General features: G+C 29.8%; 11 protein-coding genes across 11 annotated transcripts; 3 read left to right on the top strand and 8 right to left on the bottom strand. All coding sequences in view use genetic code 12, as the record gives it.

Moving 5' to 3' along the window:
- Positions 1–10: 10 nt before the first annotated feature.
- KGF55_001994 (uncharacterized protein) lies at positions 11–664 on the bottom strand (the record flags this gene model as incomplete). The annotated part of the gene is made up of 1 exon (XM_051756627.1): positions 11–664. One exon carries the CDS (start codon positions 662–664, stop codon positions 11–13), a length of 654 nt encoding a protein of 217 aa, XP_051614982.1.
- A 526-nt stretch (positions 665–1190) lies between these two features.
- DUS4 (tRNA dihydrouridine synthase) lies at positions 1191–2162 on the top strand (the record flags this gene model as incomplete). Its single annotated transcript, XM_051756626.1, has 1 exon — positions 1191–2162. The coding sequence occupies one exon, from the start codon at positions 1191–1193 to the stop codon at positions 2160–2162; it is 972 nt and encodes a 323-aa protein (XP_051614981.1).
- A 1-nt stretch (position 2163) lies between these two features.
- SMC4 (condensin subunit) lies at positions 2164–6186 on the bottom strand (the record flags this gene model as incomplete). The annotated part of the gene is made up of 1 exon (XM_051756625.1): positions 2164–6186. The coding sequence occupies one exon, from the start codon at positions 6184–6186 to the stop codon at positions 2164–2166; it is 4023 nt and encodes a 1340-aa protein (XP_051614980.1).
- A 186-nt stretch (positions 6187–6372) lies between these two features.
- Positions 6373–6714, bottom strand: KGF55_001991 (uncharacterized protein; the record flags this gene model as incomplete). Its single annotated transcript, XM_051756624.1, has 1 exon — positions 6373–6714. One exon carries the CDS (start codon positions 6712–6714, stop codon positions 6373–6375), a length of 342 nt encoding a protein of 113 aa, XP_051614979.1.
- Positions 6715–7344: 630 nt separating this feature from the next.
- On the bottom strand, positions 7345–8049 carry KGF55_001990 (uncharacterized protein; the record flags this gene model as incomplete). Its single annotated transcript, XM_051756623.1, has 1 exon — positions 7345–8049. The coding sequence occupies one exon, from the start codon at positions 8047–8049 to the stop codon at positions 7345–7347; it is 705 nt and encodes a 234-aa protein (XP_051614978.1).
- A 174-nt stretch (positions 8050–8223) lies between these two features.
- On the top strand, positions 8224–16605 carry KGF55_001989 (uncharacterized protein; the record flags this gene model as incomplete). The annotated part of the gene is made up of 1 exon (XM_051756622.1): positions 8224–16605. One exon carries the CDS (start codon positions 8224–8226, stop codon positions 16603–16605), a length of 8382 nt encoding a protein of 2793 aa, XP_051614977.1.
- A 139-nt stretch (positions 16606–16744) lies between these two features.
- Positions 16745–17959, bottom strand: KGF55_001988 (uncharacterized protein; the record flags this gene model as incomplete). The annotated part of the gene is made up of 1 exon (XM_051756621.1): positions 16745–17959. One exon carries the CDS (start codon positions 17957–17959, stop codon positions 16745–16747), a length of 1215 nt encoding a protein of 404 aa, XP_051614976.1.
- Positions 17960–20890: 2931 nt separating this feature from the next.
- Positions 20891–22441, bottom strand: KGF55_001987 (uncharacterized protein; the record flags this gene model as incomplete). The annotated part of the gene is made up of 1 exon (XM_051756620.1): positions 20891–22441. One exon carries the CDS (start codon positions 22439–22441, stop codon positions 20891–20893), a length of 1551 nt encoding a protein of 516 aa, XP_051614975.1.
- Positions 22442–22564: 123 nt separating this feature from the next.
- On the top strand, positions 22565–23506 carry KGF55_001986 (uncharacterized protein; the record flags this gene model as incomplete). Its single annotated transcript, XM_051756618.1, has 2 exons — positions 22565–22653; positions 23320–23506. 2 exons carry the CDS (start codon positions 22565–22567, stop codon positions 23504–23506), a joined length of 276 nt encoding a protein of 91 aa, XP_051614974.1.
- A 950-nt stretch (positions 23507–24456) lies between these two features.
- KGF55_001985 (uncharacterized protein) lies at positions 24457–25208 on the bottom strand (the record flags this gene model as incomplete). The annotated part of the gene is made up of 2 exons (XM_051756617.1): positions 24457–25087; positions 25192–25208. The coding sequence occupies 2 exons, from the start codon at positions 25206–25208 to the stop codon at positions 24457–24459; spliced, it is 648 nt and encodes a 215-aa protein (XP_051614973.1).
- A 179-nt stretch (positions 25209–25387) lies between these two features.
- Positions 25388–25817, bottom strand: KGF55_001984 (uncharacterized protein; the record flags this gene model as incomplete). Its single annotated transcript, XM_051756616.1, has 1 exon — positions 25388–25817. A coding segment is annotated over one exon (430 nt), but the record flags the coding sequence as incomplete, so codon positions are not given.
- Positions 25818–26084: the final 267 nt, after the last annotated feature.

The raw sequence follows: 26084 nt of genomic DNA, 5'->3' as shown, positions 1-26084 counted from the left end.
AAAATAAACTCTAAATTTTAAGTTTATGAAATGCTAAGTCTGAAAAAGATGTTCCCCAAGGATCGGTTTTATTAAAATTGTTTAAATATCGTTTAATTTCAATATCTTTAAAATAAACAGAATTATAATCATAATTTATTTCTGGTTCTTTGTATTGTTTTCTTCTTTTGATTACTTTTGTAAATCCATCATTATTGGTGCTATCATTTAAAAGGTGTAATAGAATTGACATCGAAGGATATAATTCATTTAGCTTCTGTTTGCTCAATCTATCAGTATGACTTACAATATCGTTTCCTATGAAATATACTGGTTTCTCAGTATTTATAATTTGTTCCATTATTTTTAATGGAAGATGTGGCATATAAAATAAAGTATTTTCATCTTTTGGATAAGGATAAGTTTCCTCTATTTTGAAGTTTCGTAGTAGCTCTTTGTCTTTCTCGTTGAAAATTGGATCATAAATTGAAATTTCCTTGATATTTAATAATTCTATTAATAGTAGTAGTAAAGCATATTGATATCTTGAGTTAGAACTTTCAATTGGTGAACCTAATGCCAAACATCTTATTCTTTTGAATTCATGATTATGTAATGAATGTTTTATTTCAGTATAGAACTTTGAGTTTTTAATGATTTGTTTTAATTCATCAATCTTATTCATTCAATTTGTAAAATAAATTGAAGTAATGTGAAAAAAAATTAAAAATTAAGATCTTAGACTAACTTAGTTTTTCATTTTACGAGATCAATTTTATGATCGTACTTACTTACTTAGAAGTCATACAAAATACCACCATTCGTCAAAAGATGCCTGAAAGTTAAGTTGATTAGTAAATCCAGCGAAAATATTTCTTGCTTGGTAAGAATGATTGCTCATGGAGAGGCAACACTCAAATTCAATCATTGTTTGTTTCAATAGTTAAAGATTTATCGTGAATCATCGCTATAAAATAGACACAAAATATTTTTTTTATTTACTTTTCAAATAATACACATTAATCCATTTCAAATTCAAATATAACATCTTATAAATTTTCAAATTAAACTAAAAAGCATTTGAATCCTAGTGTTACTAAATAATCAAATTAATTTTCAAAATCGACTCATTTCAATATAAATACAGGTTCTTTTCATAACAATCACCAAAATACCTACTTATCTAATATCTCAAAGAAATCTTCAAGAGTATGCGACTGTCGAGACTACGAAATATTGTGAATAAAAAATCCTTAATAACAGTCGCTGGACCGATGGTGCGATATTCTAAATTACCATTTCGAGAGGTTTGTCGATTTTATGATGTTGACATTGTTTATACTCCTATGATTTTAGCAAGAGAATTTGTTAGAAATGAAGTTGCAAGATACTCCGATTTTACAACTAATGATAAAGATACCTGTGTAATAGTTCAAGTTGGAGTTAATAATGTCGAAGACTTTATGAAATTTGTGGATATGATACTACCTTATGTTGATGGAATTGGAATAAATTGTGGATGTCCTATAAGAGATCAAGTAAGAGAAGGTATTGGGGCAGCTTTAATGAGTGAGCCAAATTTGGTTGCAAATTTAATCAAGACAGCAAAATTGAAGTATGGAGATAAAGTTTTCATTGATACAAAGATAAGGATACATAAAGATATAAATGAAACTATTGACTTTGTGAAAATAATTCAAGAAGCAGGAACTGATATGATTACGGTTCACGGTAGAACAAAAACTACTAGGTCTTCTGTTCCTGTGAATCTAGAAGCTATAAAAACATTAAGACCTCACATTAAAGTTCCAATGATAGCGAATGGTGATTGTTTTACATTAGATGACTACAAAAGAATAGTCGAGTACACAAAAGTTGATGGTGTAATGTCAGCAAGAGGAATACTAGCGAATCCTGCTTTATTTAAAGGATTCAATAAAACACCTTGGAGTGCAGTTGAAAAATTTATGGATCTTACAACAAGTTATGGTTTACCATTTAAGATATCACAACATCATGTTTCACAATTTTTAGAAAACATGGATGTTTCTAAAAGAACAATAAAACAATTAAATGATTGTAAGAATATGATTGAAATGATTGATTTACTTGATAGTCAATTCATATTGAAGAGATCAAATGAAATACAATTTGCAACAGCTATAGATCCACAATTTAGGTAGACTATATATTCATTATACATGTACTTTTAGTTTTATTATCAACCTTATAGATACCCACTAATTTAGCAGCTAATTCAAACATATTATTTCTCAATGAAATTACTACAAATTGAGCATTCTTAGTTCTTTCCTTTATATAATTTGCAACAATTGACACATTTCTAAAATCTAAAGCAGCATCAATCTCATCCATAACATATAAGGGAGTCGGTTTGTACAGATGTAAAGCAAAAACTAATGCCAATGAACTTAAAGTTTTTTCACCACCTGATAAATTTGAAATGTTTTTCCATGATTTCTTTGGTGGCATGACACTAAATAATATACCTTCCGAAAATGGATCTAAACTATCAACTAATTCTAATTCGGCATTACCACCCATAGTTATCATTCGATACATATCCTTTAATGTCATGGAGATTTTACTGAAACCTTCCATAAATTCATCCAATCTTTTTCTTTTCAAATCTTCACAATAATCTCTCTTTTCATCTCTTTCTTCAATTGCTCTATTGAGATCAGATTTTCTATCATTATATTCAGATATTTTAGTTCCGTATTCTTTTAAAATTTCAACATCTACTTTCACCGTTGACATATATTTATTCAATTCTTCAATTTCAGCAGCAACTGCTTCTAGATCAAAATCTTGTAATTCTTCCTCACTTAGTTTCTCCAATGCATTGGATTTATACTTCATTTGCTCTTGTTCATCTAACCAGTAGATATATGGTTCAGGATCTCTAATTTCTATGGAATCTAATTGCAGTTGATTTTCTTCAATTAAATGATGAAGCTTTTTTAAACTATGTGTTACTTTTTCCAACTTATTTGTAATTTCTACTTCAAACAGTTTAAATCCTGCTAACTCTTCTTCTTTTTCTTCGATTGCAACTCTAGTGACTTCTAGTTCTTCATCTTGATCTCTCTTTTTGATTTCAACTTCATTTATCTCTTTTTCAAATTCTTTGATTTTTTTTTCTAGCTCCAATTTTTGTTCTTTAATTGTATCATAGTCTTGTTCAATTGTGACTTGTTCATTCTTTGCATCTTCTAATGCCTTTGTATGTCTTTTTATATCACTTTCCAATTTCTTAACTGCCATTCTGTCTCCACTTGTCTTCTCATTAACTATCGAAATTTGTTTCTTAATGGAGTCAACTTTTGAACTTTGAATTTTTAAATCAGTTCCACCTGCTTCCATAATTTTCTTCTCTAAACTAGATATTTCATTTTCAGTTTCAATCATTTCTTGCTTTATTTTATCTCTAATTTTTTCCAATTTCTGAAGTTCTTTTGTTTTAGTCTCAATTTGTTCTTCAAATGGATTATTCAGCTCCATCTCTCTTTGTTCAATAACCAAATTTTTACAGATTTGAGTGACTTCTTTCATTTCAGATGCTAGACCAGCTATATCCATCTTCAACTTATCTACTTCCAATCTTGTTTCAGGTTCAACTGCTTTAACTTTTGATAATTTTATCATATCTTCTTCATATTCATTTTGTTCCTTTTTGAATTCAGATTCCATTCCTTGTATATCGTTACGTGCTTGTTCCAACTCTTCTTCATCAATATCTGGTTCATTCGTTTGCGCAGAAATTAAACGCAAAGCTCCTCTCATAACTTGACCACCTCCACCTGACATTGTACCAGCAACATCAATAACTTTACCATCTAATGTTACACATTTGCATCTTCTTGCACCATAAGCTACTTTCTTAGCTTCGTTTAAATCTGGAGCAACTAAAGTATTAAACATTTTACTATAAAAAGCTGGGGCAAATTTGGGATTTATTGGATTTATTAAATCAAATAATCTTTTAATTTTGGATGGATCTCCTGGTATACTGATAGGGGAAAGATCATAATTTCTCAATTTGTTCAAACATATGAAATTAGCATACCCAAGTCTATTCTTACGTAAATAATCAATACATGCTTGTGCTGTTTCAACTGTTTCAACAACCATGGAATCTAAACCTGGGACAGCGGTTGAAACGGCTACATCGTACTTATCATCAATACTACCAAGATCACCCAATTTTCCATAAAATCCATCGATTCTACCAGATTTGCCTAGTTTAGTCAAAGCTGTCAAAACATTATTTTGATTTTGTCTATTTTGAAATATTTGTGACGTATCATGATATTTGTTTTTCGCTCTATTAATTTGACTTTTCATCTTCTCTAGTCGTTGTTTTCTTGAATCTGTTTGATCTTCACCTAACGAAATTTGTTCTTCAATTGCTAATAATGTTTGCTCTTTTTCTTGTAATTCTGCCTCTTTCCCTTTCCCCTCTTGTTTAATTGCCATTAGTTTTTGCTTATTTTCTTCAAGTTGAGTGTGAATACTGTTTTTTTGGGACTCCAAAATTTTAATATTTGATATAATTAATTCAATTTCATTTTCATTTTGTTTTAATTTTGTTGTCCAGGGTTCTAGTTGTTTCTGTAAATCCTCAATTTTTTGGGTATAATCTTTTGTTCTTTCAGTCAATCTTCCTCTAATGAATTGTAATGAATTCTCTTCGACCTCTAATGATGAGTTCAATTTTTCAATTTCTGATTTGTATTGTATAGATGAGTTAGAATAGGTTGATAAGCTTTGATTGGATGCATTTAATAAATGTGTCGACGAACTAATAGCCTTTTGAGCTTTTTTCAATTTATTTTCGAAATTTTTTGATTTTTCTTCTAATGATACATTCTTTTTACTCAATTCTTTCCTTTGTTTGATTAACCTATCTAACTCATTTGAAAGGGTTTTGATAACTTTTTTAATTTCAGATTGTTTATTAGTCTCTATTTCAATCGATTTCAAGACCTCGCCATTTGCAGATTTCTTTTCCTCCAATTGCTGTTCAAGTTCATCAGCTTCTTTTTGTCTCTCCTCAATCTTATTTTCAAATTGATTTATATTATACTGATATTGAATACTTGTATGATAATTCAATTTTTTCTCCAATTCTAAAAATCTAAGAGCTTCAACTTTTTTCTCATCTAATGATTCTTTATCTTTTTCAACCAAACTAAACCTATCGGCTTTTTCCTGACACACAGTGTTTAATTCCTCTATTCGAGCCATACTATCTTCTATCAATTGCTTGTACTTTGACGTTCCAATTATATCTTCTAAATATTCCAAAAGTCCATCTTCACCTTCTTTCTCTGCTTTAGCTTTCATTTGTGCGATGGACTCAACCTCACCTTGTAAAATTAAAAATCTTTTATGATCTAAATCTATGCCTTGCCTCTTTAATAATGTAGTAACTTCAGTATAATTACTTTTTTTTCTGTTTATATAATATTGTGATTGATTATTCATGGTGGCCCTTCTTGAGATTATTAATTCAAAATTCTCAACAACTAATCCAGAATCATCATATATCATTTCAAAATGAATATCCACCTGACAAAATTCAGCTCTTTCACCACCTGAATTATGTATAAGGTCTGAAATTTTACCTTGTCTCATTTTATTGGCTTTAAATCCAAATACAAATAACATTGAATCAATAACATTAGATTTACCACTACCATTTGGTCCAACTACCGAAGAAAATGAAGTATGAAATGGTCCAATTATTTGTTCTCCTGCGTATGATTTAAAATTCGTTAAAACTAATTTATTTATAACTAATCTTGGTTTTGATTGAGATATTTGAATTTCTGGATCTGGACTTCCTTCTGGTGTATTTTTAATATTATTGAAATCGCTTTTATCAAAAATTTGATCATCTGAACTTTCATTATTTATTTCATCTTGAGCATCAACATTTTCATGACTTTCGAGTTGAGGTGACTCTATTTCTTTTTCGATCAGGTCGTTGTAATTTGTATCGACCATAGTGTCGACTACAGTATCGGCCACGGTATCTGTAATCTCATTACCTTTATCAAGTGATTGATCAATTATTCTTTCCTGCTTATCAGGTTCATCCTTATTATCACTATCATAATCACTATTGTTTATAAAAGTATCATTTTCTTCATCATCTGAAATTAATCTTTTCCTTTTCATCACTTTAACATATGTTTGTTATTCAATGAATTATGGTTGTAATTGCAAAAATGATCTTTTTCATTTTAAAAAAGGTAAACAAAAAAACATAATAATAATAAAAAAATGGCGTTCTACAAATTAAAAAAAACAGTGTCATTTTTTGCTTAGTGTCGTTAAAAAAGTGTCATTCAATCAATATATAATTTATACAGTTTTTTCATTATCTATATCATCATCTTTATTAACAGGTGTAGTATCATCATTAGTGGTATTTTCTGCGAGTGGTGGTAGACCTCTAAGACTCCTTTGTATTCTTTTCAATTGTGATAGTATTGCAAAAGTTTCGCTGTTATTTGAAAATCCTTTACTTTGATTTTGATTTGTAACATTTAATGGATTATTATTATATTCACTAGCATCGATGAATTCTGTCAAAAATGATTCGGCTTGATCTTGCAATATATCTGTCACCTGATTTACTCTAACTGTTGTAGGTGAGTTCAAGGTAGATGGTATTACCCTTCTTGATCTAGTAGTATTTGACATAGTGTTTCTTGATGAGGTTGAATAGATGAATAGATGAGTTCTTTTGTGTACGATTTTTCAATCTTATGCAAAATAAATTTGAAAGAAAAAACTTTAAAACATTTATCAACATTGTACTAAAATCAAATATCCACCAGATCATGCTTCAACAACTAATCAAACCACAACTTTTGAATATACAGAGAACCAAACCGATAGCACCAATACTAAATAATTTTTTCATTACTCCACCCTCCTTTTTTGGTTTCATACAAGCAAGATTCAAGTCCAGAGGTAATACTTATCAACCATCAACTTTGAAAAGAAAAGGAAAATTTGGATTTTTAGCAAGACTAAGAACAAAAGGAGGACAAAAAGTTTTAATTAGAAGAAAAGAAAAAGGCAGATGGTTTTTAACTCATTAGTTTTAAATTTTGAAAATTTATAATGGTATTAATGATAGGTATAAACAGTTGTAAATAGATTAGTAGCTTCAATTCAATGAACGATTATGATTTAAAGGATTAAAGCTTTTGTTATTTCAACCTTTTCTTTTATTGGAATCAAAGTAGTATTTCAAACAAGTTGAAATCGATTAGTAAAATAGATTTTTCTTCACACTTGCATCCCGCCATTACCTCCTTATCTCATTCAATCCAATAAGTTTTTCAAATCATCAATATTCAAACCTATTTCTTCAGTAGTATCTTCAATTTCACCGTCATCAAAATTTAAATCATTATCAGAATTGATAGGCGTTGAAAAAAAAACTTCTGGATCTGCATTGATGGGTCCTTGAGGAATGTATTCAATTTCATCCTTCCAATGTTGTTCCACTAATTCGTCAATATCGGATTTTCTTGGTTGTCTTTTAATGGGATCCATGTAATTTTGATAAATTCTTGGGATATGGCTAGCATGCAATTCTGTTGGTGGTGGTGATTGATTCAAATTCGATATAGATGGTTTTCGATCAAACGTTGATTTAATTAATGAATCAGTTTCAAATTGGTGTAATTTTTGTTTTTTTATGGGTGATAATTCAGGTACAGGGGATATCCTTTTCCGTATTGGAACAGAATTATTATTTGATGATATTTCTTCTACTTCTGTTTTTAATTCTTGTTCTAATTCTTCTTTTGGTTCATCGCTAGATGATTCGGTGAATATTGGAATTGTGGAATTTGATTTGATTAATGTAGGTTTAATTGTTGCTATGGTTGATTGTGATCTATTTAAAGTGTTTGTATTTTTACCACCAAGTGGTACTCTTTTGAATTTCTGATTATTGCTGATGACATTTTTAGATGGTGCTTTCGTTACTTCGTTCTCAGTATTATCAAATACTTTTGACATTAGTGATGATTAATGATTTTATATTGATGTTTATGTTAATTTATTATGTGTTAGAATATGTTTATATGTTATTTATATTTTAGTTTTCTATTTCTTAAATTTAAATTTGAAATACAAATTTATTTTGTGTTCTTATGATCGCGTATTATCAAAGAGTATTATCATATCAATGGCATGGCCTTTGAATCACAATTTGTATATGTTACATCTACCTCGACTATCAGTGTTTCATTCTGGATATATCTAGTTGATTGGGTGTTAGTTCTAGTATTGGGTCTTGGATTTTTATTCTATTTCCATAAACTATTAGGATTTATATTTTCATTTTTATTCAGGTTATTATTATGGAAAACTTATAAAGTAAGAGTTCATGTGGATTCATTGAAATTATCACCATTAGGTGGTAGGTTGTTTATTAAGAACTTAACAATATCATCAGCAGACACTACAATTTCCATGTTAAATATAACAATGACTTGGAGGTATTGGTTTATACGTTTAACTAAATTATCCAATTTTTATTGGGAAGCAGATTATGAAACTGGTGGAGTATCTCAAAAGCAGAATGATAATTCTCCTTCAAGATTTTTAATAGTTGTGGATGGGCTTGAAATTTTTATGTATAATAGAACAGCTGCTTATGATGATATTATATCTTCTTTAAATAAAAGTAACGAAAAGGAAGAAGTTGATTTAGAAAGTACGAAATCACCTCCAGCTGCGGAAAGACGCTCACGATCATTAATGCTACTTTTACAAATATTGCCAATTGAATTAAAGGTTAAGAAAGGAGCCATTGTTATCGGAAATATTACTACTCCTACAATTCTTGTGGCATCATATAAGGTTGGTTCAGGTTTAATTGATATAGCTAAAGCTCCAAATCCATTGGATCCATATAGATTATTGCATGACTTTCAATTTGACCACTTTCAAATTTGGATGAAACCAAATATCGGATATGATAAAGATAGATTTAGTAAGAATCATGATCCACCTAAAAAACGCAACTACAAAGTATGGTATGATTTTCTTAAAGCTACTAGATGGATACATAAGAGATTGAATAATGAGGATTTACCACCTGATTATAATTGGCATGGATTGAAAAGGTATGTTGGAGAAGTTGAGGAACAAGAAGTCGTAAACGATGAACAATATGCTAAATTCAGTTTAATACTAGATTCACCCATGACAAGAATAGTTTATTATTATGATTCATTGGGTTATAACAAAGATAATTCATCACTACCAGAACAAGGGGTGGAAGTAGAAATCTCGAATGGAACTATACATTACGGACCCTGGGCTGATAAACAAAGAATTCCTTTACAAAACATGTTGTTCCCATCAATTTCCAAAAATTCTGCACCTAGAGAACGATGTGGATTTCGAAGAGACTATGACGGTTTCAAATTTGCAGTGATAGTTCGTGATGAATTAGTTATTAGAGTTCCAACTAGAGAATCAAGTAAAGATAAAGGAAACCACAAAATTAGACCTTTTGGTTGGTTGGAGATAAAGGTTGCAGAAGGTTCCAACATTGGTCTGTTTACTTCATTTATGACAGAAAACGATAAATGGCCAAATAAGTTGAAAATTATCTTCAATAATCCAGAAATTAGAAGTTCAGTTAATCATGATGTGCTATTTGTCGCTGATTCTCATGAAATTAATGCAGATATTGCGTTGCCTTTACAATGGAATGGTAAATGTTATTGGACATTTAATCAAGTTAGTTTGAATTCAAAATTATTTGTGCTTAGAGAACATTTACTTTTATTTTCTGATTTATTTACTGATTTTGCACTGGGAGAACCTCAACCTTATGAGTATTTTAGACCATTTCATTATAACATTAATTGGAAATTAATCAATTACGAATTTTATTTAAATGTTAATGATCTTAACATTATTGATAATCCTTTAGATTTTGAAAACAATAAATATTTGTCATTTCAAGGTGAAGAAATCAATTCTGAAATTAATATACCAATGTATGGAAATTTTTCCAAAAAAACTACAGTGTCTTATAAGATTTGGACACCTTTTTTTGATTTAGTACTAGATACGCCACCTTGGCATACAGTTAATGCTTATCTTAAAGAAACTAATGTTGTCGGAAAAAGTGGACATTTTGTGATCGATGGATCTTACACTTTTTATAGTGCAGTTGAAATCAACACAGCTAATTTGGTAGAAATAAATTGTATTGCAGATGAATTAAGTTTGAAATTTTATGGATTTGTTATTAGATATCTTTTTACATTAAGAGAAAATTATTTCGGAGATCATATTCACTTTAAAACATTTGAGGAATATAATAATGAAGAAGAAAGTATTAAATCGGATACTGTAGAAGTAGAAGATTCGTATTGGAAAATGGTAAAATATGAAAATGATGTTGATGTTTTATTTAAATTTCAAGTTAGAAATGGGTTAATAATTTTACCAACTCATTTGTACAGTTCAATAAACCACATTGGTCTCAACTTTGATATGTTAGATATAGACATTAGATTTTGTAATTATTATATGGACATGCAAGTTGATTTTAGTCCTGTATCTGGAGTTTTGGTAAAAGGAAGTGATTGTGGAATGATGAACGTAGCTGACTATGCCAAGAGGTACTTACATTCCCATGCTGATATGTCTGTTGATGGATTTGGAGTCCACGCTCATCGAATGTTTGGGATTCCTCCAAATGAACTCACTTTTTGGTGTAAGTGGGATTTTTACGGTGGTGATTGGATTATTGATAGTCAACCTTATTTTGTGAAAGCATTAAATTCAGGTATTTCAAATTTTGGAATTGGATTTCTGGACCCTGAAAATGCTTTGGATGAAGCTTTTCCACCAGCATTTGATGCCGCAAATTTTTCATTTAGATGTCCTAAGATTTTGATAAGATTAAGAACTGACAGTGGCTGGATAGAATTAAAATTATTAGATGTAGTGTTGGGATATAATGATTTGTCAAACATGAGATATTCAAATAAATTATCGGTTTCAATTCCAGAGATTCAAGTCAATGTTTTCAATACTGAAAAAGAAAATTTAGCCAATTTGAAAACTTCTTTAGTTTTTTCTAATATTTGTCAAAAAGTTGATATGGTTGGTCGAAGGGATACGCAACAGCTTCATGTGAGAGATAACGATGCGCCATTTCATAGATGTCCATTTATTTTATTTGAAGAGTACCGAGACGAATTTTATGATGAGAATAAAGGTAGTTTTTTAACTTCTTTCACACTTCCAGATGTTGCAATTCCTTTAATGGATGATGCAACTACGCTGACCTCAACAGAAGATGAAGAAACAGTACTACCAGCATTAGATTATAATGATGATGACTTTAAACCTTCTTATGACGTGGATCCCGATACTGAATATGATAATTTTATTTTGGAGCTAGGAGATTTGCTTTTAAAGATGGATCCAAAAAGTCTAACAGTAATTTTAAATTTAATGAAAGAGTTTCAAGAATTTGATATAGACTCAATTATGGACGAAATTGGTGTTAAGACAATAAAAATGCTCAATAATTTTTTAAAATCCTCAAAATCAGTGAAAAATTTAAGAATAGTGAATCATATCTTAAAAGTTTGTGTTGAATTAGATGACGAAAGTAGTATAATCTTAACTAGTAACGATTTGTCCGTTGCATTATCAAGTAGAACGGAATACGCTGAAAATCTGGGTAATATTCACACAGTTGAAGAATTTTCATTAGCACTACATCTTAGTTCAATTGGTATAGATTTAAAAGATAAATTTAAACTCTCAGTTGAAGAGATAGAATTATGGTTGGAAAAAGTAAATGATCTTGTAGGTTCTGTGAAATTTGATTTTGTTGATTCTGAAATTGATTTGAATCATGATTGGTCAATCGAATTTGCTAAATGGAAAAATACATTTGAAAAAGAACTAATTGGATTGGACGAATTACGTTCAGAAAGATCTAAACATGCAAGTTTGGTTTATGCACTATCAATTGCCTCATCTGAATATTTTATTGATCATGATCCTGATGTTTTAACGAGGCCTGCTTATGTTTTGAGAGCTAAAAAGGAGCATATTAGATTTTTCGATGGTTGGAAAGTTGTTGCTAGATTGCGTCATATTCTTCGAAGTTTACCTCCATCATGGTGGGACCTGATCAATTTAGATTCAAATATACCGGAAAATGCTTATGATCAAGTAACTGATATATTTTCAAGATGGAGAATGTGGGAAGCAAATCCTCAGCAAAGAATATATATGTTTAAATATATGTTTGGTGTGAAGGAGAGTGATTTAACTGAAAATTTGAATTTTGAGTTTTTGTTATACGAATTTGAGTTCAGGAGCAAATGTCGAAAAAGTCCTAGCTATGTAAATGTTGAAGATTTGACGATTAGCTGTGTAAAGGATGAAGTTGTTTGTCTTATCAATACTTATGATGGTAAAATTACTGTTAAAATGCTTGATACTGTTAAAAAGTTGATGAAAGAATTTCCAACAAACGAGGTGAAACTCGAAAACAAAAAGGAAGAAAAAATTAAAGCAAAGTCGTTAAACTTATTTATTAAAGTGATTCATTTTAAACAATCGTTGTTTTTAATTTCATCTTCATTAGATATTAGAATTGAAAGCTTTTTATGTCAGATGTTGGAAAATTTGGAAGTTGGTGCAATAAGTGTTGATGAAATTCATGCAAATTTAAAAGCACATGATCAAAATATTATTAATCAAGAATTTTACAAATTAAATTTTGTTGCGTCTAAAGCAGATAAATTAATTTTGGATGTTGGTTTAAAAACTTCAAAAACTAGAATTTATGATTGTGTTCATACCCTTGGAAATATGATCGATAATGATGTTCCATACCTCAAAGAATTTACACCCGGAAGTCAAAAGAATCAAAATTCACCTTCCACTCCATCTATACCATTCATTATATCGTGTAACGTCAAGGAATTTTTATTTAGCATGGATACATTAAACCCATTGAAAATTTCATTAGTAATATTAAAAACACAACTAAAAGCAACACCAAATTTAATAAATCTAAGGATAGCACGTCTAAAAAGCAATTTGAATTATGAAAAAGATTATATTTTAGAGTTTCAAGGTTCGGACTTATGGACAAACACTAGTCTTAAAGATCTTAGTTCCACAATGATGATCAATTCAAAATTATCTTTAGGATATTTTAAAATTCAATCTTTCAATTTAATAAGAACTATGTCATTTATTAATAAGGACTTGAACAAAGCTAAACTAAAAATAGAGAAGTTGCAGTCGATAATACCTAAACCTGAATCAAAAATTTCAACGGAATCCAAAGATTCCAAAACATATTTATTCAAAATCAATTTTCAGAATAATTACTTAGAGTTGTCAAGTCTTATGAACAAAATAAATACCAGCGTGGCTCTTGAAGGTACTGAGTTTAATGTTTCGAATGTTTCATCATTTAATGAGGTACCAATATTTGGAGACTTTTCAGTACTTACTACCAAAATCAATTTATTAGCTAAAAGTATTCCACTTGAAATTTCAAATCTTCTTGAGTTAAATTTTGCAATTAAAATTTTTAATGATCAAGAATCCACTCGTCAAAATTTACAAATTGAGTCCCAATTCTGCAGAGTTTGTTGTTCCGAATTGATTATTGTTACAATTTTAGAGATAATGTATGAAGTTTTAAGAATTCTCCCTGAATTTAAAAATACAACACGGGAGGATCATGAGTCATCATCATCATCAGCAATTTCATCACCATCAACTACTGAAACAACCACAGAAACACCTACAAGGAATAGTTTCGAAATGATGATCTATTCCAGATTTGCAGCTTTTCAATTCTTGTCTTATAACTTTTGTTTTGGTTGGCTATTCAACGAGAAGTCGAAGGAAATACCTGGTATAATAGTTGGTGCAGAGAAATTTTTTGCAGCTACGGAAGAAAGTTTAGGAAAATTTACATTGGTAGGATCATACATATCAGTAGCAAATGGTCATCAATCGTCAAATTTTTTCAGTACTGTTTCTGAAAGAAATAGTTTAAACAGAGCATTTCTTCCTATTTTGCAAGTGGTATACATTATAGAAAAAGAGTCTAAAGCAACAAAACATTTGAAAATTACTGTTAATGGTGACGAAATAGATGTACGTTTTTTATCCACTTCTATTGGTACTATTATTCAAAAAGCAGCCAAGCTGGGTACAAATGTGACACATATTATTGATAAATTTGAGGAAGAGCTTAAAATTCAAGACCCTGATGTCAAAGAGGATACAAATGATTCAAATAAGACAAATTTCGATCTACCATACCAAACTATTGAATTTTCATCAACATTTGCTGGTTCAAATGTTATGATATATAAGATTGAAGAAGAGCAAGAGGGAAATCCTTCTTTGTTTTTACATGCACCTGCTATAAGAACAGCTTTCAAATATTTCAATTCAGGTGAGAAGAAGAAACTATATGGTGAGTTGTTGACCTCATCAAGTGAAAATACGTTAAATCCTAAATGTGTTCCTGTTTTATTAGATTTAGCTGCAAGTGTTAAAGATTTGATGCATGAACCATCTAAAGTTGACAAAAAACCAAAAGAAAATGATTATGATTATTTTGAAAAATTGTTGCAAGATATGGAATTACATATTGGAGTAAAAATAGAGAAACAGACACTAACTTTGAGTTGTGAACCAACTGCAAAAGTTGCAGCAATAGTGGGATTGGAGAATATTTATATTCAAGTGAACACACTAGATGCAAGCACATCATCATTGACTGTTTCAATATTATTGGATTGGATATCAGCATCATTACAACATATATATTCGAGAGATATTAGTGCTTCAATGAGAATAGAAAAATTAATATTGCTGAGCTATGTTGAAGTTGGTGCTAATGCTCAAATTTCATCTTCAGGCTCTTTGACCAATGTTGCTGCTTATGTTAATGTAAAACAGTATCAAGACGTTGATTTATTTAAAGATATATGGTTTCCAAAAGAATTATTTCAATTATATGAGCAAGAAGATAAATTTGATGAGACTCCTTTACAATTAGCTGAGCATAAAAATATTTCTTCCAAATTTAAACAAGTATCTACAACTTATGCATTTCCTTGGGTTGTCGTATTTGCTATAAATACAATCAATTTAGAAGTGGATTTGGGTCAATCTTTGGGACTTTGTAATTTAATTATAACTAATTTTTGGGCTCTTTCAAAAAAACTGGCTGATTGGTCACAAGATTTAAAACTGGGTATTGACTCAATCGAATTAAAATCTACTGGTAGATTAGGAGGCTTTATTTTAATTGAAGATATGAATTTACATACTGCTATCAGTTGGAAATTGGTTGATGGAAAGACACTTGATGTTCCTTTAATATCTGTTTCAGGTGGTTTAAATAAATTTCTGATGAAAATATCTTTTGATTATCATGTTATCGCTATTGCAACATTAGATTCTTTTTCAATGGATATGTACAACCGAAAGAGTGACGATACAATAAAAAGGGATCATTTATTTATTGCTACGAAATTCAAGACAGTCGAGATTTATATAACTTCTTTAACAGCTTCAAATTTTGTTGACATAAGTAATACAATATCTAGGATGATTCAAGATAATAAAAGATCTTACAAGGAAACACTTCGAGATTCATCGAGAAAGTCGGTAATTCAAAAACCTAAAATGGATAATTCTATATTAGAAACTATCAAAAAATTGGAAACTATTATTCATGTAGCTGCTGGTAAAATATTAGTTCATGTATCTCCATCATCTTTAAACAATTCAAAGGTATTAGTTGTAAAACTAGATGATTCAAAAGTTGAATTTCAGCAAAATGAATTTGAAAAAAGATTATCAAATGAATTGGGTATTAAATTTAATGACTTGAAAGTATCATTATCGAATGTACCAGAAACTGATGAATCGTTCATTCAAAATTGTAGTGTTGAGGATTTTAGAAAGATTGCCTTAAAAGCAAAAGGTGGTTCAATCTTTGTTTTCCCTTCTTTTAAAATTTCAATGAGAACTTTTGAGAAAACTGATCAAAATCTTATCGAATATTTATATCAATCGACATTTAATGGGACTGTTGATATTCGTTGGAATTTAGGTTCTGTCAACTTCATCAGGGAAATGTATTTGATTCATTCCAATGCATTAGCGTCAAGAATGGAATATCGTCAAAAAAGACAACAATTTGAGGAATTCACTCACAATAGTACCACAAGCACTAATACAACATCTACTTTAAAACAACAATTGAATGCAGAGGACCCAACTAAGGATATTGATGATGCAATAAAAGAGACTATGGAGAAAGTTGAAAAAACATCAAAATATCGATATGTTGCTTTAGCTCCACCAATAATAGAAGCTCCACAATTAAAAGAGTTGGGAAATGCTACACCACCATTGGAATGGTTTGGTTTGAATAGAAGGAAGTTTCCTAATTTTACACATGAGTTGGCTATTGTAAATTTGCAGAAATTGATAAATGAAATAGAAGTTCAATATTCGAAGATGTTAGGAAAAGCATGATGAAGTGATTTAAGTTTAGATTGTGTATAAAGCAAAATCGATATTTTATTAATTACTCTATATTACATATTATATTTACATTGGTTTCGAGTATTGTATTAACTCTTAGATTTTCTGTTTTTATTTTAGTGGTTTCAAATCATTGCTGATTACATTGAGGTTGTTCTGGTTCTTTCTCTGGTTGTGGTGGTTTATGTAGTTCAGGCAACTCTTTAACTATGGTAAAATCAGTATATAATTGAATATTTGCTTGATGAATTTTCTCTTCCTCCTTAATCTTTCCAGGTATAAGATTTTTCAATTTTTCAATATCTCCCTTTTCGACAAACCAATTATCTTGAGGAAATTCTATATCAACCTTTATATATAAGTCACCTGTTTTTTCTTTAAACCATGATTGTTTTGACTTAGGCATACCTTCTCCTGTTATCTTTATATAATCGCCAGGCCGTATGACCTTCTTAGAATGTACTTTTATTCCTCTTCCGTCTAAATGTTCAATAGTTTTTTCAAAACCAGTCAATGCATCGACTAGAAAGATTTTGATATTCATTATTAGATCATCTCCTCTTCTCTCAAATTTTGAATGTTTTTTGCATTGATAGTCTAGTATTATATCACCAGTTGTTTTACCAGGATATTCATCACTTTCTCCCTTTTTAACAATTGATCCTTCATTAGCTGAACCTTTAGGTATTTCAAACTCTAAAATTTTAGTTTCTTCAATTATTCTAGCTCCCTTACATGTCTTACATCTATCCTTTGTTCGATAGATTTTACCTGAACCATGACAAGTAGTACAATCTACATAATCTTGAGCAACTAAACCTGGTGCAACTCTTCGAATTTTTCGAGTAAATCCTTCTCCGTTACAAATTCCACATTTTTTACTTTCCACATTCAATGATCTTAAACCACTTCCCTTACATGTAACACAAATTTTGTTTCTAGTAGATGCAGTTCTAATTACTTTTCCAATATAAAGTTCTTCCAATGTTACTTCCACCTTAATATGTGCATCTTCTGTTTTATTTTTTGGTTTCGTATCGCTCCTGAAAAAGTCATAAAAATCATTAGCTCCAAAGTCATTTGCTGAACCTCCATAAAATTGTTCAAACGGTGAATCGGTTGTTCCATAAGTATCATAATTCTCACGTTTGGTTTCATCTATCAATATTTCGTAAGCAAAGGAGATTTTTTTAAAATGTATTTCTGATTCTTCTCTATCTTCTTCTGCTACTTTATCAGGATGATATTTCAATGCCAACTTTCTATATGCTTTTTTGATTTCCACAGATGTAGCAGAAGAGTCTATTTCTAGTATTTCATACAAATTTTGATCGTCCATTTGCATTGTAGTAGCATTTCTCAGATGATGATATTTTGAATGCAAATTGAAAATTTTATATGATCTACTCTTTAAACATTTTTCTGCAACAAAAATGAAGTACAAAAACAACGATTGAAACAAGATTTAATGGGGTTGTAAAATGACGCAGAAAACAAGAAGTTGTTGAAGATAATTCTGAATCAATTGCTGCTAAATGATGAGGTTAAAAACGCTAATTATTAATCTCGTATGTTTTGGTAACAACTATTATGATTTTTTGTGGAATGCTAATACTCAGTTTGTAAATGGATCATTGTAATCTTATTTGTTGAATTGTTTTATTTTGCGCATAGTGTAACTTCAAAAAAAATAGAATAGTCATTTTAAAGGTGTATAAAGTTTTAACTTTATATCATACACCCTACCATAATCATGCGGCCATAAAAGTTCTTCAACAACCGTCCTTTGTTTCAAAATGTCTCATTTCAATCATTCCACAAAATTGATTTCAGTTCAGGTTAAATCTGGATGGGTCAATTGAAAGAAAAGTATCAACATACAATCACTTCAAAAAAGTCAAATACGACCTGATATTGCCAAAGACTTAGAATCACTGAGTGTCACCTTACAATCTATGGAAGGGAGTCAATCAGCGGTAAATTTCCTACTAAATTCGCACAATGTCAAATTGAAAGCAGCCTATAAGTACTTATTTCTTGATTGAAGTAGACAGAAGTTTCAAGATATTATAACATATGTTACACTAGGGAACCAATGATTGTCGCCTAATGCTTTGGATTTTAAAGGGATTGACAATTTACAAAAGTCACTATCGACGGCAGCATCAATATTACCAAAAAATACCTCAACAACTTCAGGAAAAGATAGTATAAGCACAACTTCATGAGGCGGACCTTTGAAACCAGTTCCTTGTACTGAATATTGCAAAGGTCCTTAGAATCTAAATTTAATCCAAGAGATGTCACAATACAAGCTCAAAATTCAGAAAGTCTATCATCACCAAGTTTAGAAGACGTTTGTGATGCCTTCAATCGATTCAAAAATAGAGAAAACCGAAAAAAGTTCAAAAGTAAAGTGAGTAAGTGCGTATCCAAGAATACGGGAAAAGAGAAATATAAAAAATTTAAGAAATTCATTAATACCTACAGCGTGAGAGCTCCATGAGATTTGTCCAATTCTAAGGCAAGACAATGTAAAGGAGAGCAATTTGAAATCAACATTTGTGGGAGCAAATAAATGAAAACTCGAGTTTAAACATCAGATGAAAATGCATGAGAAGGTAAAAGACTTTGGCGAAGAATATTGAAAACAAGATAGAAGGTTGTAGCAAATGTCATGCCTGAATGAAAAGCTGATCATATTGAATTAATAGTGTATCCTATTCTATTAAATAATAATCATAAAAGCTTGATGTTCCTTTTCATCTATCTATCAATCTTGTTACAAACCTTTTCAATATAAATTTCTTTGAAGGTTCTTTCGCTCTTATCCAATTGAACAGGGTCAATTGTAGCAGTATATCATGATCACAGCTGGTGAATCATAGCGCACTCTTCTTACGAGGTGAGATGAGATAGATGTTTCAGTCTCATTTACTTGTTGAGATAAAACGTTTACGTTGGTCTATCTCTGTAGTGATAGATTTGTAATTAAATTACTACACCAAAGACTACATTTCTAGTAAATATTGTTAATACATCTACAACAGAATTTTAATACAAGCGCTTAAATAGTGCTTGATTGGATATGAAGAATCTCATGTATAGTTCCACCTACTAATCATGGAAAACTTGTCAAACTTATCTCATAGAAAGTAAATGTCATAGCTATGAAGTGATGAAAAATCAAATTTAAGAAAGTTTGAAGTTTCAAATTACTCACACAATTCGAGATTTCAACTGGCATTCAAGTGAAACAAGACTCTGGTGAATCTTTCTTCAAAAAACCTAGACTGAAAATTTACCTTAATACCAAGCTAATATAGATGAAACAACCTAATATGCAACATTTGAATTAATGTCATTTAATTTTTTTTTTCCTTCGTCATAAATGGTGTCATGAAAGAGCATCACAATTTGGTTTCTAATTTTGTTATTGGCTTGGACTGCACTGCAACATATATAAAAAAAGTTTCGGAACAATACCTTTTAGCGATTATTCAAAATTTTCAGACATTGCAAGCTCTCGACGTTCGAAGGCCCAATTATTATTGTTAATCCAGAACCAGAAATTTTACCACTAGATTCATTAATGTGCTGTTTAAATTCAGTTAAATCTTCGTTTGACATTTAAAAACTTATTTATAATTATTTGTAGTTTGTCAAATAACGTCCCAATTCTCATTGAACTGACTGCTAATTAATGAAATGTGATTTAATTGATGTGTAAGAAAATTTGACTACGAATCTAACAAACGCTAATGTATTAGAAAAAATATAAATATTCAGACTCTTTGTAACTTTGATATGTTGTTTCAGGTTTCACATTTTTGCAACCGTACTTATATGCAGTATTGTAAGAACTTTTTTGGTCTAAATATAGTACCAGTTTCTGACTTTGATCTGCTATATTAAAACGCATAATCTCATATACCTTCAGTATGTCTCCTTATTAAGAAGTATTTAAATACGTAACATATCGTTTTCGAAAAAAAACTTAATCATCACATCAGATTCATGAAAAAAAACTTAAGGTGGAAGAAAAAACCGGTTTAAAGCTACGTTGTTCATTAGATCGAGTATCATCTGCTAGTGTGTATAGACAAACTATTGCATGTATTCTAGCGATATCTCTGTAAAAGTTGTACGAAGATGAGGTTAGAGCATCGGGAATTTTATTGAACTACTCCTCAAATAAAAACATGCAAAAACAACGATTATTTTATTTACGTATTACGATTATATATTTCCAGTAATATCAGCAAATAAAATGTTACTACTTACTTAAAAATGGAATATGCTCATTTCTCTTGATAACTTCTAAAACAGACTTCTCAATGATAAAAGTATTAAAAAGATCCATTTCATAAAGTTCCTCAATTGAGTATTCGTTTTTTAAACCAATGTCTAGTTGTTTTAAATGATTGTGATTGACAAGACCTTTTTTATCAGAAGTTGACTCAATTCTTTCAATTGAAATTTTATCACTTGTGAAGAGATATGAAGGCCATTGACAAGATATAACTTGAAAATAATCAGGCGTGTTTATTTGCAAGTTATCCCATGTACAAAACTCATGTTTTACTTGACTCATAAATCGAGGCCACCAAGATAATCTTAAATTCGAATTTATAAGATAAAGTTTGGCAATTTCTGCAGCATACTTATCGTTAGCAATTTCGGTACATATTAACAATTTATGTAAGTTTGACACATCAATCAGTTTCAAATCTAAAGTTGGTGATGATAGAACTAAATTTCTCAATTTTGGTAAGTTTGCATTGCATAATATCTCCTCAAAATTGAACTCTTGAAAAATATAATGATCCGCAGAATATGTTTTGTTATGATAATCTAATGACAACGAGATAATTTCTTTTGTATCAAAAAATTCATTTAATGTGAATAACCATTTTCCAGGTTTCGACCGAGCGTAAAAGGCTTGACTATCCCAATGATCAGAATATTTGAGCTTTCCCCAAAATGTTAAATCAAGTTTCTTCAATTTGCAGTTTATTTTATTTAATCTACCAAGCAATGATGGATCCATCAAGTCAACGAGGTTTTCAAATACAAGATGTAATTCTTCAAGCTTTTTGAATGAATTGATTTTATTAAATGTATTAATTGATCCAATTAAATCAGTGTCGCAGTTGTACCTCATTCCTGAACTATGGGATGGAAGAAAGTAAAATTTAAAACTTTTGAGATTATCATATAAGAAATTATATGACACTTGATAATTACGCTCCAAAGCTGCAACAAAATCACGTAGATAATAAAATACACCCCAAGAAATTACACCAACCATTAAATCATGAGAACTGTCTATGTTTTTTGAATCAAGTTGGTTGTTTGACATAGCAAAACTAACATAATCTAAATTTTTAAAATACTTAAAAATTTTCCTTAAAGATGGAGCTCCTTCAGGATACTCTCTAGATAATGAGTTTCGAGGATAAAACACTGATTCCACATCTTCAATACTTAGATGTTGAACATGCTGATATCTATCGATTTTTTTCATAATTATGTTGTTATAAAAACAACATAATGAAATTACGGTAAACTTTCTAGTAAAGTCATTCAAAATGTCCTTATGAGCTCTCCACCTATTGCCGGATGTGTGTTTTGGCTTATTTGCTTCAGTAGAGGAATCTTTTATTGAATTACATTTGACATAAATATGAATATTTTTGTATAACTTTTTTTGACCTATTTTGTGAAATTGAGAATGTAATGGCATTAAGGCTATTACCATGTGATGATTTATTTGTTGAAATATTATTTCCAATACTTCAAACGGAAGATCTACAAGCTTTTCCATGTCTTCTTAAAATGTTTGTTAATTGGGGCAGTAATGCATTTAATGTTGTTTGTTTTCTAATTTTCTGTAATTTTCAATTGGTCCTTGTCGTTATACAGCTAAACATATTTAGGAAACTTTAACATGCACGATCCAAATTGGCTGCAAATTAATAAATACTGGAAAAATGATTTCACACAATTATCTACCGAAGTTTTGAGTCAAGACTTGACGTGGCATATTTCCCTAGCTCTCAATCCAGTTAAAGGGTTATAGTACTTATTAAAATTTATCAGAAATATTAAATATACGCAAACCAGCACTCTCCCTAAGTATCCACTATTATAATGATGTAATTTTTGGCCGTACTCTGATATTGCAATTCAGAACAAAATCTATATTAGAACACCAGATAATTTTTTGGTTATTATTTCAGATAGTCCCGAGATTTATGTTGAATATTTTAATCATCCTGAATCTGATTGTATTTACCACGGAATAATTACATATTACGAACTTTCGAATGTGGCTAGTGAGATTTTAAAACCGAAGTTTTTTTTTTAAGTTCTTATTTTTTGAATTCGCCAATGTTCGAAATATTCCTAATTAAATAGTTTTGCATGAGACTAATAGCAATTCGGAACATAGAATTTTCCATCCAGACCCTTAATTCTATCAATTTATTATTAGAATGGAGAGATGTGATCGGACCCATCAAAAATGCTAAGACGAGAGAATATACTAAGAACATGATTAAAGGGTTATTAAGCATATGTTTAGGAAGTAAATTAACTTTGCAGCAATGGTCAAAAATCAGAATGTTTTAATTGATTCAAATGTATGGTTGGTATACAACCAATAAGCTTCAGCAATTATATTAGAAGAAATTCTGCAGATAGAGGAATAAATGCTGAAGAAGCTATAAAGTATTTTAATGAAAATTTAAAAGCCAAATGTGGTTTAACATTAGATTATTTTGAAACATGGGAATACGCAAAAGCTGACAAATTGCCTATTAAAATTTTACAAGCTCAACAAGATACTTGGAATATGTCAAAGATGTTGAGAATATCTACGATAGATTAGGTACTGATGAAAAAGAATTATATTGTATCACTGGAACAGATAAAAGATTTGATGGATATAATTTCTTGGGTAAACATCCAGAAGTTGCTCTCGACTGGTTTGATAAATATTTGGATATACTTAGAGTGAATTAAACATTTTGCTAATAACCTAATTCTCATTTGCAGCCAATTGTCATTTGAAAAATTTATATTACCTGGCTTTGTATTAGTATTAATTCAACTCTTTTATAGCACAATAAGCTAGCTATGTGTAATTCGTACCACAAACATTCGAGTATCCATTAAGATCGGAATATTTTGACTTTCAGCACCAAATTGAAAGTCTTGCAACATCGTTATTTTTAGTATTACCTTGATTCGTAGTAGTACTCATGTAATTTGTATAAGTTGTATTAACTTATACAGTTATCAATGTTATCTATATAAGTTATATACATGTTTTAGGTGGGATATAAATTCTTATATTTTGATTATTAGTAAGATCTGATTTATCTTGGTTTATCTATCAATTGGTTTATTAGCATATGACTTGATTTACCTTATCATAAGCTTTTAATTTTTGTTTAACATAATGCCTTTATTTATCCGTTACTTCCTGATGAAGTAACTTGTTAAGAGTCATTGAGCCTCAGTAGTTCCAAATATGGATGTAGTGCATATTATGTAAGAGAAAAGCTCATTTTTAAATTTATTATATGACGCGTTGATTTCTTTCATATTTGATTGGTGAATTAGATAAGTATTAAGTATTTTGTATAATATTTAAATAACTTAATAAATTGGTTAAAAAAAAATAAAAAACATCTAGCTTCATCATCAAGGTTCCCTCCAGTTCAATAGGGGGGAACCTACTGATATAACAAAGACTCATGAAGGTTCAGTTTAATACATTCACATATCAACATTCATCTATTTAAAATAACTAAATCTACAACATAAAGAACAAGATTAGAAGTTTATAAATTTCAATTCAAAAGCCTTACTCATTACCATTGAATTCTCAAAATCAAATTTTTCAACAAAGTCAGCAATAATATACTTGTATAAAGGTACACCATTGTGCATCTGCTGTATGGCACGGAACCATTGAATAAAGAAATTGAAATGCATTGAATATTTATCTTTGGTATATCTGGAATGAAAAATGATATATAATACAATGACCACCATTGGACCATAACATTTTTTTCCTTTCTCGTGTTTTTCAACACCACAATTAACACAGGTATAGCCCAAAAATTTTTCTTCATATACTAAATTCAAATAATTTCTTTTCAAATAAATTCTGTCAATGCCAAACAAAGCACCAAACATACCAAATAAATCAAATACCCGACCTATCAATTCAATTCCGTCCAATTTTATATCTGCTTGTTCCAAATGTTTAGATAAAATTGTTAATGGATGCAACTTGTTATCAGTCAACATGTCAATTAATTTTGTAAAGTATGATATATTAATACCATTTAACCCACAATTATTTTCCTTAAACATGGCAATATACATATTAGTGTAATTTTTATACTTTTGTTCATCATATTCCAATTTATCAAATTTAAATTCTTTAAAGACTAAATCACTAGTTGAATGAAAAGTAAATTTAATTGCTTGATATTGAATTAAATGATTATGTTTAACATTGTTAATGCAGTTGATTTTTGGTAATTTACAAATCTTACATACTTCATCTTGAAATTCATTATTTATTGTTGTTGAATTTGAATTGACAATTATTACTTCAGCATAAACATCAACCTTCAGCCATGGGAATTTAGCAAAAAGATTACCCAAGTGATGGAAAAGATTGTAAATTCTTTTAATATTGTGGATCTATTTTTCTCATTGACTGATCCACAATATTAAAAGAATTTACAATCTTTTACATCATTTTATTAGCATCAGGTAATCTATGACTTGATATTGAATTTAATCTTGACTTACCAACAGATCTCATCAGATGAAATTCCTCCAAATCAACTTCTTCCAACACATACCTTTGTTTGTTAATATTTGTTTCATCATATTTATTCCAGTAGTCGATGTTATAAACTTTACAAATTTGTTGGTATATGGTCATTTTTTTGCTGAGATAATATTGATAACTTGAATCTTTCAATAAATAAGAATAAGCAGTACCAGAACCTCTTAATCTTCCAATTGCTTGGATAGTTTCATTGAGATATGGAATAAACCCGCTAAAGACAATGAATTTGATGTTTTCAATATTTAAACCATGATAACAAGCTAGAGTGCCCAATACTATATGATGTTTGTTGATATCTTTTAAGATTTGATGGCTATAGTAGATGCTATATGTTTGATTGATAGTGTTCAAATACCTTGCAGCAATTTGCGTTCAATTCCAGTTCTGAAACTCATAGGTAGCGCCATAGCGTAAAAATGAAAGTGAATGCGGCGTTGCAGTTTTAAAATGAGTTCTAGGAGCGCGAAGTTTTTTTTTTTTTTAGTGAGAAAAAATAGAAAAAACGCAGTCCTCGTAAATGAGCTACTAAGTAAGTTGAGCTCGTATTTAACCGGTTATTGAAGTAGTTCTGGTATTGATAGTAGCAATAACT

Source organism: Candida pseudojiufengensis, assembly GCF_024610245.1.
Source record: "Candida pseudojiufengensis strain CBS 10847 chromosome Unknown scaffold7, whole genome shotgun sequence".
In the NCBI taxonomy this organism is placed as follows: Eukaryota; Fungi; Ascomycota; class Pichiomycetes; order Serinales; family Debaryomycetaceae; genus Lodderomyces; species Lodderomyces pseudojiufengensis.
Note: the sequence above shows the minus strand (reverse complement) of the source record. Positions and strands in the feature narration are given on the sequence as shown.